At 47.7% G+C, this 18,908-nt stretch overlaps 1 protein-coding gene across 2 annotated transcripts in view; it reads left to right on the forward strand.

Moving 5' to 3' along the window:
- The window catches only part of MYO1D (myosin ID), a 153,687-nt gene that overhangs the window by 37,319 nt on the left and 97,460 nt on the right, over positions 1-18,908 (forward strand). For both annotated transcript variants that reach the window (XM_005532618.3, XM_014261171.2), the window contains exons 3-14: positions 158-251; positions 1,095-1,260; positions 2,962-3,015; positions 3,884-3,979; positions 5,042-5,158; positions 6,339-6,542; positions 7,705-7,850; positions 7,932-8,046; positions 8,675-8,845; positions 13,393-13,463; positions 15,276-15,350; positions 16,754-16,886. In XM_005532618.3, coding sequence (XP_005532675.1) covers positions 158-251; positions 1,095-1,260; positions 2,962-3,015; positions 3,884-3,979; positions 5,042-5,158; positions 6,339-6,542; positions 7,705-7,850; positions 7,932-8,046; positions 8,675-8,845; positions 13,393-13,463; positions 15,276-15,350; positions 16,754-16,886 — 1,442 coding nt within the window. The remainder of the gene's footprint in view (positions 1-157; positions 252-1,094; positions 1,261-2,961; positions 3,016-3,883; positions 3,980-5,041; positions 5,159-6,338; positions 6,543-7,704; positions 7,851-7,931; positions 8,047-8,674; positions 8,846-13,392; positions 13,464-15,275; positions 15,351-16,753; positions 16,887-18,908) is intronic.

Below are 18,908 nucleotides of genomic sequence, written 5' to 3' on the forward strand. Positions count from 1 at the left end.
GGCTGTTTAGAAAACGTCCCAAGTGCACACAAAGATTGCTTTAAAAAGAAAAAATCAAACCACCCAGGCACTGTTGGGGTAGAATTGAGGTCTACTGTCCGATGATTTGTTTTGCTTTTTTTCATCTGTTTGGTCACTGTGGTGTTTCTGCCCCCAGGTGAAAGCGGGGCTGGGAAAACTGAGGCCAGTAAATACATAATGCAGTACATAGCAGCCATCACTAACCCTGGCCAGAGGGCTGAGGTGGAGAGGTAAGGCTTGGGCTGGAAAAGAAGGGAAATTCTCCTGTTCTCCTGCTTGTGGATCTCTTTCTATGGGCTGTGTAGCACCACATTATCAGCTGGTCTCTTGTACATGCTTATTTATGCTTAACTTTTTCAGGTACTGCTGTTACTCTGGGAATTTTGCAGTATTAATTGCTGAAGTCACATTGAAACGTTTATTTTGAAAGTTCAAACTTTCAAAATCAAAACAGCATCAAGAAATACCATCCAGCCAATATCAGCTATCTAATGGCAGGACTTAATGATCTTAGAGTTCTTTGCCAACCTAAATGATTCTAAATCACTTTTCCTGGGGCAAATTGCCTGAAATTTGGGTGGGCTAGAATACCACGTGGAGTGCAAGGAGTGTATTGCATGACCTTCCAGGCTGACATGATTCTGAATTGCAAAATGTCCCTCTCTGTCCTGAGTAAAAGTTTTGGAGCAAAGAATGTGATTTTCTGCAGAAACAAACTTAAATCTACCCTGAATGAATTTTGAAAATGACTTAAAAAATGAGTTCAGAAAATTGGTTTCAGAATTCAAATGTGTATAGAAACTGAATTTCTAGTGCTGATTTCATGGTGGGGGTCTGGTGTTTGAACCAAAGAGCATTTGCTTCCTCTGAGGAGCGTTGCTGACAGCTCCCAGCTGATTTCCCACGGGATTGCTGATGTTATCCACATCTGCCCAAATCTGCCCTCAAACAGCATCACTGCTGTCATTGAATTCTTCTGGAGGAATGGCTGTGAAAAAAAATCCTGTGGTGTGAGTGTTGAAGTCTTACCCTGTTTCCTTTTCCATCCATCCATCCATCCATCCCTGCTGCAGAGTGAAGAACATCCTGCTGAAATCCAATTGTGTGTTGGAGGCCTTTGGCAACGCCAAAACAAACCGCAACGACAATTCCAGCCGGTTTGGAAAATACATGGACATCAACTTTGATTTCAAGGGAGACCCCATAGGTGGGCACATCAATAATTACCTGCTAGAAAAGGTAAGGCACCCTCCCTTCCAGGGTTACAGTCTTTGCTGCAGTTACTTTTGCAGTCTGGGCTTTGCCGGTAAAAAGCTTTCCATTGAAACATGTACAGCAGGTGAGGTATAAGGGCACGGAAAATAAATCCATGGCTTAATTTTTCCTTAAGTCAGGAAAGCCACTGCAGTGCTGTCAGTGCCCTGTTCCTGGAGCACCCCAACTTCCAGAGCTCACCAGCAACAGGGCTGTGTTACCCAAAGGATTTTGTGTGTGGGGATGTGTGAAGTTGAATCTCAGTTTTTATTTTGGATATACTTTACCCTCTGCACAGCTCCTGTTTTGTAATTCCTGCACTGAGAAGGAGATCTCCAGAGCCGTAGGGAGCAAGTGTGCTTGAGAAGTGTTATCTTGGAATAATGCCACAGCCTTGGGTGAGCTGTTGGTAGCGTTGTTTTTATATATTCCAAGTGATCCTGAGCATAATTATTTTTTTTCATGTCATTAAATGGTGTCTAAAAACATTGGAATATGCAAAACTGGAGAACTCAGGCGTGAGCCGTTAACAGTTCTTGCTGTGTGAGGCATGTCTGGCTTTGATTATGTGTTTGACCACATCTGCCAACACCCTGTTTTGTTTGTGTTTCTTTTTTACTTCTCCCCTTATTTCCCTGAAGTCTATTTTCAGAATAAACACTTCATTTTAAAAAACAAAACAACAAACCCAAACATTTAACTTGGAATACTTTGATGTAAAAAGAGGGCTGGGACTGCAGCTGTAGTGACTTAAATCCTGATGATTTATTTATCCTGATTGTTTATTTCGTATTCTTGACTTCTCCCAAGTTAAATTTGTTTCCATTTGAAAGTGGAGGCTCTGGCCCAAATACAAGCAGTAACAGAAAGTGGCTTTGCAAGAACACATCAAAACATGGAATATCCTGGGTTGGAAGGGACCCACCAGGATTATCCAGTGCAGCGCCTGGTCCTGCCCGGACACCCCAACAACCCCACCCTGTTCATCCCTGGAGCGCTGTCCAAGCTCTCCTGGAGCTCTGGCAGCCTCGGGGCCGGGACCATTCCCTGGGGAGCCTGGGCAGTGCCAGCACCTCTGGGGGAAGAGGTGCTGATACCCAACCTGACCCTCCCCAGCACAGCTTTGTTCCTTATCACTCCTCAGAGTTCAAACTTGTAGCATAAAATAGGGCTTGTTGACTGAATGTCTGCGGCATTTAACCCTTTTTTGTGCTGTTTTACTCTGGTCTGGAACGAGGATTTTGGAATGGAGCTATGGCTCTCTAAAACAGGGCCCTTGTGTCAGAGCATTCCCTTGTGAGCTGGGTGCTGTGGGCAGCCTGTCCTGGGGGTGTAGGAGTGGTGACCACCAGGCCCTAAGTATTTATTTGTAGCCACAGAGTCCTGGTTTTCATTTCCAGTGATTAAATAATTCTAAAACTAAAATGCCATTTTATTTGACTGTTCCATGAAAGCAGCCCTGTGGTTCCCACATGGGATTCCTGGGTGGAAGTAGGACATTGCAGCTGTTACACAAGCTGGTCCTTTTGACCGTAGACCTCAAGCTCCAGGGTCACACGTGTGTGATGGTGTTCCCAAGAGCCTGAGAGTGAGATGGGGTTGATTTGGGGTGTCCTGGTGATGTGGGTGTCTGAGGGGAGGTGGTGATGTCCCACTAACACCCAGCTCTGTGTTTTGTTCCCCCAGTCCCGTGTGATCGTGCAGCAGCCAGGGGAACGAAGTTTCCACTCCTTCTACCAGGTTTGTGTTCCTTTGCTGCAGCAGTGACTCGTCCCCAGTTTCCCAGACGCTTTGGGCAGAGCACTCAGATCTTTCACTCTCTCATGTGTTTTGCAGAGGGTTCCCTTTTGCAGCATCTTGGGTGATCTTGGGCTCTTCAGTTCTCTGTGGGGGCCTGGGCTGGGAGGGAGCCTGGGAAGATGGATTGTTTTCTATCCTCCAGTCCCATATTAACACATTTCTAAACTTAAGGGGAGGCTGACTAAACAAATATGGTAGGACATTGGACTTTGACTCACTGTTTTATTTGTAGCAAGCCTAATCCCTCTGTTTTCTCCTGAGGCCTTTAGTCCATGTGGAAGTAATTTTATGACACCAAGTTTACTTTTTTGGTTTTTTGGATGTTCTTTAATGTCTTCCACATTGTGTGGTGGTTCCCTGTGTGTCCTTTGGGGGATATGGTCAGCCTATTAGTATAACCTTGATTCTGCACTGAGGGAAGGGGAGGTTTGTTTATTTTTTCCCCCACTTTTTCAGTACTCCATGATGGCATGTTAGCACTTTCCTCACTGATGTGTCATTTCCAGGAGGAAATGTCTCTGTGTGGGCAGCATGCTTGCCAAGGCACCGATGTGGCATGGCACAGGTGTGAACAGGTCTTTGAGGGGTTCAGCCTAGTTTTTATCCAGTTGTGACTCTGAAGGCCAGTGATCTGTGGTGGCAGAGCCCTGCACCTGTGCAGGCCCTGCATCTTGCACCTTGTGCTCCACATATTGCAGCAGCAATTAATATTTTCATGACTTTGCTTGTCAAGCAGATGAATAAAAGACAGAAAAAAGAAGGATTTTATATTTTTCATTCACCATTTCTTAAAATTCTCTTCATGCAGCTCCTGCAGGGAGGTTCTGAGCAGCTCCTGCGTTCTCTGCACCTCCAGAAGGATGCGTCAGCCTACAGCTACATCTGCCCTGGGGCACAGCTCAAGGTGAGGGGTCTGAGGGACCCAGGGACAGCTTGACATTGGAAGTGCTGCTGGAAATGCTCAAAGCGCTGCTGAGCTAGCAGAAGTTGAGATAAATGGGGATGAATATGGAAAGGTGACACTGGTGTGCTATTTGTAATGGAGTTTCTGGTGCTGCAAAATAAAGCACGAGTGTACTTAGAATCATAGAAAATATATACCTCTACTCTGCTTAAAATACACAAATATATCTGTGCAAGTGTCTGCTTCTAAACAGCAATAAAATGATTTATTAATAAATGCAGGTATGGATATTTGACCCATTACAAGTGGCACACATTCCACACTCCATAATGGTTACCTTAAACTGCCTTCTGGAGCAAAAAGCCAGAAGGACTCATTTTTTTGCAGCACCGAGTCTTCATGTCTGACTTGTCCTCAAGGGGGAACTCTGAGCAGGAAAGAAGGGAACAAACCCATAAAGTTTTTAGACAACAAGATCCTGAACACTTCAGATACATCTGGAGTTGTCCCTAGTATGGTCCCTTTGAAGCAGGGTCCAGACCAAAGGCTCACTGATTTCCTAGGTGCTTTTGTGAGATGTATTTTGGTACAGAAACCCAAAGATCTTCTCCCATGCCAGATGATTCTCTCTAAAAATGTGCATTGAAAACAAACCCAGGAGGCTGCAGAGAGAGAGGGACAGGCTGATCTTGAGAGAGGTGGAGAACAGAGATTTCCTGCTGGTGCTCTGCAGCCTCTGCTCAGAAGATCTGTGACTGCACAAATTGTCCCTGTTCTACTGGGATTTTTTATGAACTCTTTCTCAGCAAATTCCACTGGGAAATTTATTGTGCTGTGGTGGATTTCTGTGTCTCCTGCTGCCAGAATACGTGTGTGCAGTGCAGGGTTCAGTGTCCAAGCACGCAAGATGGTATTGGAATAAGCTGGGAAACCTCATGACAGTGTCTTGCCTCTGAGAAACATCAAAGTGCATCTCTGTTTCCCATGGGCTTGTGAAATCCTTGCTTCCTCACAGCTGACTTCCATTAAATCACCCCATCCCAAACTTCTCTCTTGCCTCAGTGTTCCATCAATGACGGGGCTGAGTTCAAGGCTGTTGCTGATGCCATGAAGGTGGTTGGTTTCAAGCAGGAGGAGATTCAGACTGTCTACAAAATCGTGGCAGCCATTCTGCACCTGGTGAGCTCCCTGCCCATGTGTATCCATCCCTGAACCCGTCCCTGGGCTGTTCCTCAGGAGGGCTTGTACTGCCAGCAGCTCTGATTTTCCTGCTGCAGAAGCCCCTGGAAGCTCTGGTGGCTGGGAAGGTGTGTCCAGTTCACAGCTCCAGGGCTGAGAGAAACTCTTTGCTGAGCACTGCAGTGATGATCACATGTATTCCTGCATGTTCCAGATCCCAAATCAGACATAACACTAAGTGCTGAGAGCTGTTCAGTGTTCTGAAAAAGGAACTGTTGGGGTTTGGCCATGAGGGGATAGGGAGCTTCTGTCCCTTGGTGCCCTCACACTCACCTTCACCACAGTGATTCTGCTTCACTTCATGGTGAAGGCTGAGCACAGGAAGCACAGCAGCACTCTTAATTCTTTGTGTTCTGGGGCTGACGAGGTCCTTCCTTCTCCTGGGTCCTCCTGGGAGCCACAGAGCCTCCTCCCCTGCCCAATGTCCCTGTAGCTCAGCTCTCGTGTTTCCATGAGGAAAGAGGTGGGCAGGAGGAGGGTGGCAAAGAACAACTTTGTTCCAGTTCCTTCTCCTCCTTGGGATGGCAGTGCTGGGAAGGAAGTGAGGCAGAGCTGAGTAGGGCTGTGTAGGCAGGCTTGGGGACAACCCTCTGCTGTGGATCACCAAGGGCTGTCACTGCTTAATCCTGGCACAGAAGGTACCCAGGAGCAGAGCTGTGGTGGTGGGGTGCTGCCAGTCCAGCCCCACTGGCACTGACCTCTCAGCCTCCCCATGCCATTCCCACTCCCTCTGTGGCAGTCACACTGCCAGGGGAACTGCAGCCAGTGGTTTCTTGGTGAGCTGCAGTGAAGACAAATGCTGCATCCAGCATTTGCATACATGGTGCAATTCCCTGTCCCTGGACTCTCAATATTGGGATGGTGTTTGATTAAATCTCGGGAAGTGTTTGATGTCATTTGTCCCAAAAGCTGAGCTGAGCACTGAGCAGGAATGCTTTGCTGTGAGAAAGTCTTTGCTGCTCTCACTGACGTTGGAGGTTTGAGGGTGTGGATATGCAAGACCCACCTTCCAGTGTGGCAGGAGATTTGCAGCCTGGAATAGCAGGTGGAAAATGGATGAACTTGGGGTGTGCTGATCCCTGTTAGTAAAGCACAGATGGAGAAATGCTGCTGATTGCAGGGGAACCTGAAGTTTTCTGTGGATGGAGACACTCCCATCATTGAGAACAGCAAGGCGGTGTCGGTGATCGCTGACCTCCTGTCCACCAAGGCTGAGCTGGTGGAGAAGGCGCTGCTGTTCCGGACGGTGGCCACGGGCAGGGACATCATCGACAAACAGCACACGGAGCAGGAGGCCACCTACGGCAGAGACGCCTTTGCAAAGGTGAGTTCAGTCCCCTTCCTCTGCACAGGTGTGTGTGACACAGCCACATCTCTGCTGCCTTTGCCCATGGCTTGAGGTGTGCAGCAAAGAACGTCGGTGCCCGAGGGAGGCATTGCTGCCAGAACTGCACATTTTCCAGTGCTCAGTCCCAGGAGGATTCTGGGTGGGTCAATAAGCACAGGGCTTGCTGTACATCCTGCAGATTTCTCTCTGAACCTATGTACTCCTGAGTTCTCTGGGGGTCTGTGGCACCTCCCCATCCCTGCCCTTCCAGCAGGGATCCAGCTCCCACAGACAGCACTGCCAGGCACACCAAGGAGGGGACAGGCTGCAGGCTGGGCTGGCATCTGCAAATGTGTCATACAGGGAGGAATTTTCTGTGAAATGGGATCCCCTCAACTTCATTTTGCAGTTAAATTCAGAGTAGAGAGTGGAACTGTAACAAGTAGAATTCAGGTTGGAAACACAAAGTATTATTTTTTAATTGTTTTTTTTAAGAATTATAGAATGGCTTGGGTTGAAGGGGCCTTAACGACCATCTTGTTCCAACCCCCTGCCATGAGCAGGGACACCTTCCATGGGAAAAGTGAGTATTGATGGCAGGAGTGACAATTGTTCCTCCTTTGCTAAGAGATCAAATTATAAGGGAGGAATGGACAAAGTTATGAAAGCCATTGATTATTAACTTGACTTCTTTTCTGGAGATAATGTTCCAAAACCCAGCTTCACAGCTCAGTTTGAACATGAAGACTTTGAAGACGCCTCTGCCTACAGAACATTATCTTTGTGAAAGGTGAACAGGATTATTTTCCTGTCATTGTGTTCAGTTGTTGAGTTTCTGTGACTGACCTCTCTCTTGCTCTTCACTATTGTTAAATAATTCTCAGGAATGGTACTTATTAGGCAGCTGAAAAGCTGACTGGAATCAAATTAGGGAACTGCTGCACCCAGTGACCTCACTGGGATTTCAACTTGGTATAAATGAGTTTTGGAAGAAAGAAAAGAAATACTTCCATAGAATATTTTCTCTAGTCAGTAGCTGCTGGCTTTCAGCAGAACATGACCTGCAGCTTTTTTGGAGGCCTGGAATGAGCTGTGTTGAATTTCCTGGGAAGAGCTGAGGCAGGTGCAGGCAGGAGCTCTCAGTCTGTTTTTCCTGCAGGCCATTTACGAGCGTCTCTTCTGCTGGATCGTGACACACATCAATGATGTCATCGAGGTGAAGAACTACGACACCACAGTGCATGGCAAGAACACAGTCATTGGGGTCCTGGATATCTATGGCTTTGAGATATTTGACAATAACAGGTGAGCCACTTTCTAAAGCCCAGTGTTGTGCCCTCGCCTTTCCCAGAACACTCATTACCTTTTCTTCTCATGTTTTTGCAGTTTTGAACAATTTTGCATTAATTACTGCAATGAAAAGCTGCAGCAGCTCTTCATCCAGCTGGTTCTAAAGCAAGAGCAGGAGGAGTACCAGCGAGAGGGAATTCCCTGGAAGCATGTGAGTGCTTTGGCAGGGAGGGAGAGGTCGGTGTGAGGTCAGTGTACCAGCACAAGTCCTGGATCTGAAGTTGCTCCACGTGCAGGCTCCAGTCGATGTGACATCTGTGTCCCTGCCAGGCCTGGGATCATGCTGGAGCAGGAGCTCCCCAGGCACCTCACCACATGTCTCCTTGGGAAAATAAGGGACTTCAGGTCTGAGATGAAGCCTATTGTGGCACCTCTGTGATGCCACACACATAACTGTGGGTTTCTGTGCTGGGTGCTTATGGGTTTTTCTAGTTGTTGATAGTAACACATAAAAATCTTTACTTTTTCTGTTCAAACTCTCTTCAGAATGCCTAGGACATGATGTGCAGTGTCACTGTGGTGACTGCACACAGCTGAATTGTAAAAGACATTTTAAAGGGCATTCTGCAGCAGAGGTCTTGAGGTGCATCAGAGGGATTTGAAAAATCACTTTCTTTGCTCTTCAGTGTAGGAGAGCAGGCTGCTTTATCTGGAATCAGAGATCTGCATATTCAGAGCTGATTGCTCCTCGCTGTCACACTGCCTGCTATGGCCAGCCCCGGTACCCTCCCATTTCTGCAGCCAAGGTTACCAACACCCCTGTCCTTTGTTTCCTGCAGATTGATTACTTCAACAACCAGGTTATCGTGGACCTGGTGGAGCAGCAGCACAAAGGGATCATTGCCATTCTGGACGATGCCTGCATGAACGTGGGGAAAGTCACAGATGAGATGTTCCTCGAGGCCCTCAACAACAAACTGGGGAAGCACGCTCACTTCTCCAGCAGGAAGGTAACGCACAGACCTTGCTGTCCTCTGCCGTCCCTTCCCTATGTTCTGAGGTGGAATGGAATGAGGAAAAGGGCTTTAGGGTGGCTGGGTTGGAATCTCTGCAACGGAGTGTGAGATGAGGAGCCCGGAGCAGCTCCAGCCGCAGAGGAAGCCGGCAGAGGGAGCTCCAGCCCGTTCAGTGGCTCATCCCTTTTATTCTGGGCTAAAAGGAGCCTGAGCTCGTGCCTTGACATACCATGATGTCATCTGGAACCAATCGATGCACCGCCTCGGCCCACGTGTTGTTCTTCCCAGGCTGCTCTAATACATAGTGACAGTGAAATTATTCACACTCCTGCATTATTACAGCGCTGTGATTTGGGCTTTTTTCATCATCATTGGCTGCAGAACATGCTCGTCTCCCACTGCACCTCAGAGCACACAGGCCCCTCGCCTGGCTTTGTCTGGGCTACAATGGGCGAATTAAAAGGCTTCATTTATTCCTCACTTGGCAGCAGATTGCAAAATGGTCACCAGCCTGATTAATTTGAGAATCTTTCACACAGAGTAATCAAATAAGAGCCTTTAGTTTATTGATGTCTCTCTACTCAGAAACATTGTCTGAAATGTATGGCTCAGAGTGCTGGCCCCCCCTGCTCCCTCCCACCCCAGCACAATATTTTATGTAGGTCAGAAATACCAAATTAGCCTGCTTGTGTAAGATATGTGCTAAAGGCTGCCTCAGGGAGGCCTGGGATAAACAATGGATCTGGCTGGGGCTGTCTGAGGAGAGGTCAGGATGAAAGTAAACCAAAACCACTTTTCCCTCACAGATGTTGCTTTCCTTAAATGCCCTTTTGCTGCAGCACACCTGATGTCTCACCTGCCACGTGCAGCTCAGGGAGGGGAACAGGGAGCTTGATTCCAGTGTTGACCCAGATTTCACGTGCCTGAGCAGGGACTTGGACTTGGAATATTCTGAGAAAGCCCACCTGAAAACAAGTGTGAGGCCTGGCCTGGGTTCCTGTTTGAATGCAAGTTGCTTCCTTCAATGGCAGTACTGGTGGGATGGAGTCTGGGATCCTCTGCAGTGGGGTGCTGGGGGAGTGGTCCAGTTTCTGGAGCTCTCTGGTCCGTGGATGTAGAGGAGTTTGGTTTCTGTTCTGTCCTTGCTCCCACATCTGCCCAAGGGAAGGGGCTCCACCACAGAGGGAGCAGGTGGTGCTTTAGTGCAGTGGCAGAAGGGGATGGAATTTCAGGAGATGGTATGGGAGGCTATAAAATGAACATTTAAAAATAAAATCTGCTCTAGTCCCTGCCTTTGGGAGTCCCCTCCCAGCAAGGAGACATTAAAGGGCAGCATTGCCAGCTGCAGCGTTCCTCAGCAGGAGGTGGCGTTGTCAGAAACTGCCTGCACAGGCTAAGAGGGAGACAAGGAATCCTGCTATAAATAATGTTTATGGAGGGGCTGATGGATCTGCCTGGCTTGCTAATTTCTAGTTAAATCAATAGAGCCTTGAAAACATTGACCCATAAACCTCTCAGTATAATTATTATTTTTTCTCCCCATTGCATCTCTGCAGACATCTCAGCACCTCAGAGCTCTTCTCCAGTCCCACCCAGAGCTGCTGTGGGAAGCCTGAGCCTTCTGAGCCAGGCTTTTCTAAGTTGGATTAAAACAAAGGGCTTGATTCCATCTCATGCTCTGCCTTTGCAGACTGCAGTGGTTCCGTGCAGATCCTGTAAAGTTCCACACAGATGGGAGCTGTTCCTGAAGAGTTAAAGTGTGTGTGGTGGGAACAGCTCCCATCCCTCAGCCCAGTTCATGGTCCACTGCTCCTTGCAGAGCACGCTGCACACAGGCTCCATGTGGAGAAGCTCTAGGGGGCTGTGCTGCTCTAAATAGTCGTGTCCTACTTTGTGTACCCGGCTGCTCCGCGCTGCCGGCGCCCTTGTCCTGGGGAAGGCCAAACGAGCCAGGAGAATGCTGATTAACACTTCCAGCAGCAGAATTTGTGACACAAGGTTGTGTTCCTGGAGCATGGAGTGTCCTCCTTGGATCTGTCTAATGCTAATCTGGATGTGCAGATGTACCAGCTGTTCTGGTGGCCCTTCCCAACATCACCATTTGTATCCTCAACCTCTCCAAGTTCCCTTTCTTTTCTGTTGGTTTCATACTTTGGAAGGATCAAGTGCAGTGACAGACAGTCCATGGATGCCTCAATCTTCAAATTGTGGAGAGCATCAATCTCAACAAGCTGGTTGTGAAGGGAAGAGTATCAGAGGGTCTATTCCAGTCATCCTGATGATCTTGTGTCTCCCAAGACACTGGACAGTGGTGAATTCCCAAGTGAGAGCCCAATATGGGATAAATGTGTACTGATAATTTGACATTCTCCCATTCTTCAGGGACCTACAGCCCAGGAACCTCCTGGTCTCCTTAAAAGGGTTTTTTGCATGGTCTTCTTGTTTTTTAAATCAACAAAGAATTCCACAGCTCAGATACTCAAGTGAAGAGCTCCTTCCTCCCTGTTTCCCTCCCTCCTGCCCTTTCCATTTCAGATTACACCTCTCACCTCCTAGTTTTTAAATGGCAAAACACAGTTCTCTTTGTCATGCACTTCATCATTTCCACATTTTTTGCCATCATCTCTGGGCATTTCTTTCCTAACCTGGGGAAGCTGCAGTCAGCAGGGGATGGGTTTTGCCCTCTAAGCCTCCCCCAGTTCTCCGTGTTTTTGGGATGAAGGAGGGTATTTAAGATCCCCATTGAGTCAGGTTTGGAGCCCATCAGTTTCTGTGAACTTTGCCCTTTCTCAGTGGGAAACCCTGCCCTGCTGGGGAGTTTCATTTGCTCTGCTTTGCCCTCATTTAGCTCCGGGTGTCTCCTGCCGCTCTTCCCAGGCAGCCCTCAGTGATTAAGTGCCTCCACCCAACCCCATGACCTTCCCATTGCCCTCAGATTCTGGCTCATTTCAGATGCTGGGACAGACTCAGGGCAGGCTCCCACAGGATCCCCATCTTTCCAACATCTTCCTCCTGTCTTTACTCACCCTCCAATGCTGTGAGCTGTCAGTGAGCCTCATGGAAGGGCTCACAGAAACCCAAGCAGATGAGCCACTGTGTCAATGGACTTTCTGGTCTTTTTTTTCCCACTAATTTCAACTGCTTTGTCAAGGAAACACGGAGTTTGGAGAGAATCACTCCTTTGGAAAAAGCCAAACCAGCAAACAACAAAATCACTGATTGCTTTGTTATGGCTCCTCCCAGCCTGTCCAGAGCTGGATGAGCTTTAGGAGGAGCTTGTGCACTGTCTGGTAGCACAGACACATTTCTTTTGCCATTTGGTATTTACCCCTTTTATTGACTTGTTGGTTTGAGCTGTGTGTTTGGGTGGCTGAAAAAGGCACTCCTCATCCCTGTGCTGGGAACAAAGCTGCAGCAAGAAAAATGGCTTTGTTTTCCTGGTATTGCCTCATTTCTGCATTTTCTCTGTGTTTTGCTGCACCTCAGTTGTCCATCAGCTCTGCAGCTCCTGGTTCTCTCTGTTTCTGCCATGCTGGACTTCCCACACCTCTGGGACCTCCTGGGGACCTTGGTACTCACACTCCTTGAGCTCCTCCTTGTGATTCATTTTGTGTAAAATATATTCTGGTTTTTTTCATCTGTTCTTACAGTTTGAGCCAAAATATTTTGTGTTCTTGGACACAGGTGAATTTCTGGAGTGTATATCCCTGCTCCTAATCATCCCCCTTCCCCTACATTTCAACCATGCTGATTTCTTCTTTTATTTCTCCGAGACTTTTTGTGGATAGCAGATATCTGCTCATTACCCTCAGTTAAATTCTGCCTGCAAAGACTTAATTCATATCCTGTTCCTTCTGCCTATAAAAAAATCCTCATTCTTATCTCATACCCCCTTTTTAATTAAGCCAACCCTGATGGATTTTTTGGCTCCTGCTATTCCTGAAGGGGTGAGTGTGTTACAGCCACTGCTGCTGAACAGCTGCCACGTGGGCACTGGACATCTTCTGTTGTACAGAAGGGATGGGATGGGATGGGATGGAATCTGAGCCTGGAGCAGTGGATCTGCAGGGGGATCCCTGTTTGAGGGGTGTCAGATAACCAGGAGGGATCTGGGACTGAACAAGCCTTGCTGTTGTCACAGCAGTTGTTCCATTTCTCTGCAGAGGAGTTACACTGCAATGGCAAAAAAACATAAAGGAAAGACTTAAAAAAAGTCATAAATCAACTCGTGGGTGCAATGTTTCTCTACAGGCACGAGTGTTCTCTTTACATAATGGTGTTTCTGAGATAATATCAATTTCTTCATTAAATTATAGGCTTTTGCAGTTTCATTTGTACAAGCACATGTTCTTACAGTGCATCCATGAAAACATTTTCCAGCAGTGGGTTTCACATCTGCACATGCACATAGAAAGTGGAATTCCCGTAGTTCTCTGAGCTATTTTGAAGGCAGGTTGCTCTTCCCTGGAGCTTGTAAATCCAGGGGTGGTGTTTTAATATCAATCCATGGGTGGTGTTTAATGTATGTTAATTTATTTCAGCTTTGTGCCACGGACAAAACGCTGGAGTTCGACAGAGACTTCCGGATCAAGCACTACGCTGGGGATGTGATGTGAGTTTCCTTCAGAAATAAAGTTGCACCTTCTATTTTTGTCTTTCTAGCAGCTCTGAAGTGGTACAATATTCTGATTTACTGCTGCTTCTGGTGCAAGCCAGAATAGCTGTCACACACAATTACAGAGTGCAGCACTTGCTTATCAATTAAATCATCTGCTGGTGCCTTGCTCTACAGTGGGAATTTGTACTTGGAGTGAAACAAAAGGAGAGCGAGGCGTGGGGGGTGAGGGGAGAGCAGTGCTCAAGGGGGAAAAAAGAGGGAAAAAAGGCAGCAGTGTTTATGCAAGAAAGCTACACTGAGCTAATAAAATCTGGTTTAGACATCTGTTTGGTGTGATTATATAACTCTGGCTTTAAATTCTCCAGTCAGTTGGAGCAGGCTGGAAGCACAGGGGAGTGATAACCTGCAGGAGGATCAGGGCAGGAGGCTTGGGAAGTGCTTCCCTGGAGCCTGCAGGAACAAGTGCAGGAGGGGACAGAAGTGGGAAGGGAAAGTGAGTGGAAGTGAAGGATGCACATAGTAGAAAACATTTGCTGGGAAAGCTGTTTTGTGGAATATCACTGGAGTCATTTAATGGTTTAGGATTTGTGTAACTTCCCATGTCAGAAGAAAGAGAGTTACTGAGGGAATAATTCATGATTTCTTTTACCTTGGGATTAATTTTACCTTTAATTTCCAAGGACAACCAGTGTGATCAGACTGGAGCCCATGTAGCACAAGCAGGTTATGTTCTGGAGTCTTTGCTGAGCAATTCCTGACAGACATCCCTGATTTCAGGAGGTTTTGGAGGAGAAAATACAAGGTGCTGTCTTAGTGGTTGAACCTTCTGAACTGCCAGTGGCTGACAAATGGTGTAAAAGAAAACTGAAATGTGGAAGGAATCACAGATAGTTCAGGCTTAGATCTTACATGGAACCATAAGAGTTGAGGTGGTGAGGCCCTGGCACAGGTTGCCAGAGCTGCCCCATCCCTGGGAGTGTCCAGGGCCAGGTTGGACAGGGCTTGGAGCACCCTGGGGCTGTGGAAGGTGGCCCTGCCATGGCAGGGGGTGGAATTGGATGCCTTTTAAAAGGTTCTGTTCCATGACTGTGATTTGAGCATGGCTCCATACAGGGATTTGCAGGTTGTGGGTTGATCCCAGAGCCTGCAGGTTGAGTTCCGCTTCCCAGGGTGGGATCTGGAGCTCAGGGAACATCTGCATGGGATTCACTGAATGGGAAGATTTTGGACCTTTTCCATGAGGACAGAGCACTGCCTGCCTTGAGACTTGAAGAAGAGATGAAACCCTGAAACAGGGACCTCCTGGAGTGCTGCTCCAGTGGGAATAGAGGAAGGAAAGAATCTAAAGTGTGTTTCTGTGTGCATTGATTTCCAGGGGAGCTCCCCAGTCACTACTCAGAGGCTGCTCTGGAATTCAGACTCCACCAACAGAGGGGCAGACTGCACAGATGAAAAACAAACCTGAATTTCTCTAGGATTTAACATAAACACACACACTCAGTTTTGGAGGCAGAATCCTGAGTGTAGCCCCTGAATTTGTGTCATCTACCCCCTGCCCAAGTGCTATGAGGTGTCTCAGGCAGCACCTGCACAGCTCCAGGAGCTCTCTGAAGCCAGGTGTGTTGTTCCTGTGCTAGAGGTGGGAGCTGGGCCCAAGGATCCAAGTCTCACACTCTGCTCCTGCAGGGCTGGATTAGCATCTGCTGTGTCTGTAGGAGTGCAGGGATGCTGATTCCACAGTTACCAGCACCTCACAGAAGGACTTTGCTACTTTGCAATTAACTCTGGTTTTCCTTTATTTTTTAGTTACTCAGTCACTGGATTTATTGACAAAAACAAGGACACTTTATTTCAAGACTTCAAACGCCTCATGTACAACAGGTAAGAATATTTATGAGGTGAATTTTATTCTGATTTGTCAGAATCCTTTTTTGTGGAGTGATGCTGTCAGAGACTCAGGTTTTCAGTGATTCTGTCTTCAGTGTGAGTGAATAAACATTGCTTTGGGATTTGATCTTTGTACATCTCCCGTGACCCAGAGGCTGTTAGTTGGATTTTTCAGGTTAAAGTCCTTATTCTGTACATGTTGTTTCTGTTCTGATGCAGCCTGTAACTGAACAGAATTTAAAGTGTTTTTTTTTTAAAACCAACTGATTGTGCAATCAAGATAGTGCAGAGCTTGCTTGTGCTGCCTGATTTGTCATTAACCCATTGCAGATTTATCATCACTGCTCTGTCTGTAATCAGTGCTAAAGATACTGTGGAGCTTTGGTCAACAACAGAAATCCTTGGCCTCACCTAAAACACCCTGTTTTGAAAGAAAATGGGGAAGTAAGTTTGAATCCTTTCATGTCTGCAGTGATTGAGAAATGCAAACCATGAGGTCACATGTTGGGCAAGCAAAAGTTGCCTTGAGAAGCAGATTTGAAATCCTATCATGTGGCTGGAAGTGTCCATGGAGCTATTTTTCTTCACCTGGCATTAAACATGTCCCCATTTTGTAATCTGGAGCTTTTGGGGGCTCTGCTCAGAGGACAGTGGGCACAAACACCCTGTGGTGGGCACTGTTTACCTGTGCAGGTGTTGGTCTTCAGTCCTTTGGGGTGACTGGCTGTGCTCCCCTGAGCAGTCCCACTGTTCCTGTTTTCAACGCCTTCCATTGACCAGAAACCTTGCAAAAATATTTGCTGTGTGGTTTTATCAGATTTAGCCTGTTTTCTGTAAAGTCTCTGGAAAATCCTGTTCCCAAACACCTCTTCCAGCACATTAAAGCCTGTGATAGATTGGCCATTGGATTGCTGTAAATGTGCTCAGTTTTTGTCTGTTCCTGAACTCTTGCCATCCATCAGGGCCAGTTTACCTCACCCTGAACCTTTCAAAAACACAGGATAAAATGTATAAATTACTTTATATTTCAAGAGAGGTATAGAAATGTAGGTTGAACTCAGGGAGGGTGGTGTGGGTCTTGCTCTCTGTGTTGATTAAATTCTTTCTGTTGTGCCAGTGAGGCAGCCCCTGCCTTTGATGGATCATTCTGGGGGATTTTCACTGTCCTATTCCTGCACATCCTGATCTGAAGAGAGAATGTGCTGGTTGTTTTTCCAGAATATTCAGTTGTAAGCTTGAACTTGCTCTTAAGAGCACAAAATGTTGTGCCCAGGAGTGTCACCCTGGCTTGGGTGATGCCCTGTGAGCTGGAAGCAGCAGTGGGTCTGGGTAGAATCCAATCCCACTTGGTGGAGTGGAAGTGCTGGGAGACTGCAATTAAAGAAACTCTCTCGTAGCTCCAACCCTGTGTTGAAGATGATGTGGCCTGAAGGGAAACTGAGCATCACTGAGGTCACCAAGAGACCTCTGACAGCGGCTACTCTGTTCAAGAACTCCATGATTGCACTGGTGGACAACCTGACACTGAAGGTAAAGATTCCTGTCTCAAAATTGACTCTGACTTCTGATGAGAAGAGTGTGGCTTCTCCCTGGAGAGATTCCCACCTTCCCATCGCTGCCATCTGTCAGGAGCTGAGCTGATCAAAGGCAGAGGAGCCTTGTCTGTGCCAAACAAGCTTTTGGCTGGGCAGGTCTCAAGGGAGGGTCACCTCCATCCCCCATGAAGAAGGTGGATTTTTGGTTCCTTCATGAACAGTGCATCTTTCACTCATGGGAAAACCAGTCTGTCTTAGGTAATAATTATTGTATCAAATCATCCTTAGCAAAGCTCTTTGAGCAGGGGGCCCAGAGGGTGCTGTTCATGGTGGAGAGATTCTCTCTGGCTTCCCATGCCAATGGGAATACAGTACAGACAGACCTGTGTGAGTTCTTCTTTCCTCCTCTTTGCCATGCCAGAGGGTGAGGAGGGAAAGCTTTTATTTCACCAGATATTTCAGTTTTATGGTAGAAGGCACTGACTGGGCAAGCACCACATTGTGTGATGGAAGGTGGGGAAGGGAACGCTCTGGGAAGGGGCTGTTTGAGCGGCACAGCCGAGCAAGCACTGGGATCCCTCATGTGAGCTGAGATCCCTAAGGAATATTGGGGTGTTAGTGGAGCTGGGTGGCCTTGCTGGACTCCTGGCACTGGGGTATAGCCAACAAGAGATGAACAGAGAGCCCAGGGTGCTGGGGTGTGTTCACATTCAGAATAATTAAGCAATAGGGAGCAGAGTGCTCTGAGTGTCTTCTTGGGAGTTGTGGGGGCTAAAGAAATGGGTCAGAGTGCGGCCACCCAGCGCTGGCTGTGCACAGGAAGAGAGAGCTACCCTCATTTCTTGTTTCCAGAATTAGGACATGAAATCACACCTCATTTATAGGGTCTCCCCAGAGGGGGCTGGGCACTCCCCAGGCTCCCCAGGGAATGGTCATGGCCCCACGGCTGCCAGAGGTGCAGGAGCAGTTGGACAGTGCTCCTAGGAATGCACAGGGTGGGATTGCTGGGGTGTCTGTGCAGAGCCAGGAGTTTGACTGGATGATCTCTGGGGGTCCTCCCAACTGAGGATATTCTGTGATTCCATGATTCTGCATTTTTGTGTTCCTGTACTGGAGTGGGTTTGATCTGAGCTCTGCAGGAGGGTCTGGGACCCAGCCAAGCTGCCTGGAGGTGCCAGCTGAGCTGCCCAGTGGCAGTTGGAGCCCCATGGCTCTCCCCAGAATGTTTTGCCTCAGGACTCCTGAGAAGATGCCCCTGTGAGCCCAGCACAAGGCCGGGCCTTGCTAAAATAGCCACCAGTAATCAAAATTCAGAGAGTGCCTGTGCAGGCAGAGAGGAGCTTTCCTGGATGGCAAATCATGGAGCTGGGAAGGTGGCTGTGACCCTGTGGGGATGGGGACAGACCTCAGTGTGCTTCCCAAGGAATCAAGATTGATCTGATCTGTCCATCTTCCAAATAATGTGCTGGCTGGCCCTGACCTGAATCTGGTACAGGTGTCAGGAGCTGCCAGGAGCCCAGGGAGTCACTTTGTGTTGTGAGAGGAGCACTTCTGGAAGGAAAAGTTTCTCCTCAGTGCTGCTGGTTGTTATTGCAGGTCCTACAGCGTGGCCATGGTCACTCCTGCCCAGCATAGTGCTGGAAGCCTGAGGCAGCCCAGGAGGGGATTCAGGACAGCAAGAGCCACTGGGGGTGTTGTGGGGAGGGCTGTGATCAGGGCAAAGCAGGGAGCTGGGAGTGGGCAGGTTCAGCAGGCATCTGTGGAAAAATTTCCTTTCCTTGTTTATTGGAAAAATTATTCCAGGCCACCTGGTAGGTGTAAAAATAGAATAGTCCAGAGAATGCTGTGCACTGTGGTGGTTTGAACAATCCCTGCAGCTCCCAGCAGGGCATGGAGAGTTTAAATCCCATCTTATCCATCTTGAATCAGTGGGTACCAGCATTGCTTACTGAAGGCTGCCTGACTTGGGTGGAATTAATTTACATCAGTCCATTTATCATCAGTATCTCCATCACAA

Source organism: Pseudopodoces humilis, chromosome 29 (genome assembly GCF_049639895.1).
Source record: "Pseudopodoces humilis isolate 2021_Gansu_Grassland_sample_001 chromosome 29, ASM4963989v1, whole genome shotgun sequence".
In the NCBI taxonomy this organism is placed as follows: Eukaryota; Metazoa; Chordata; class Aves; order Passeriformes; family Paridae; genus Pseudopodoces; species Pseudopodoces humilis.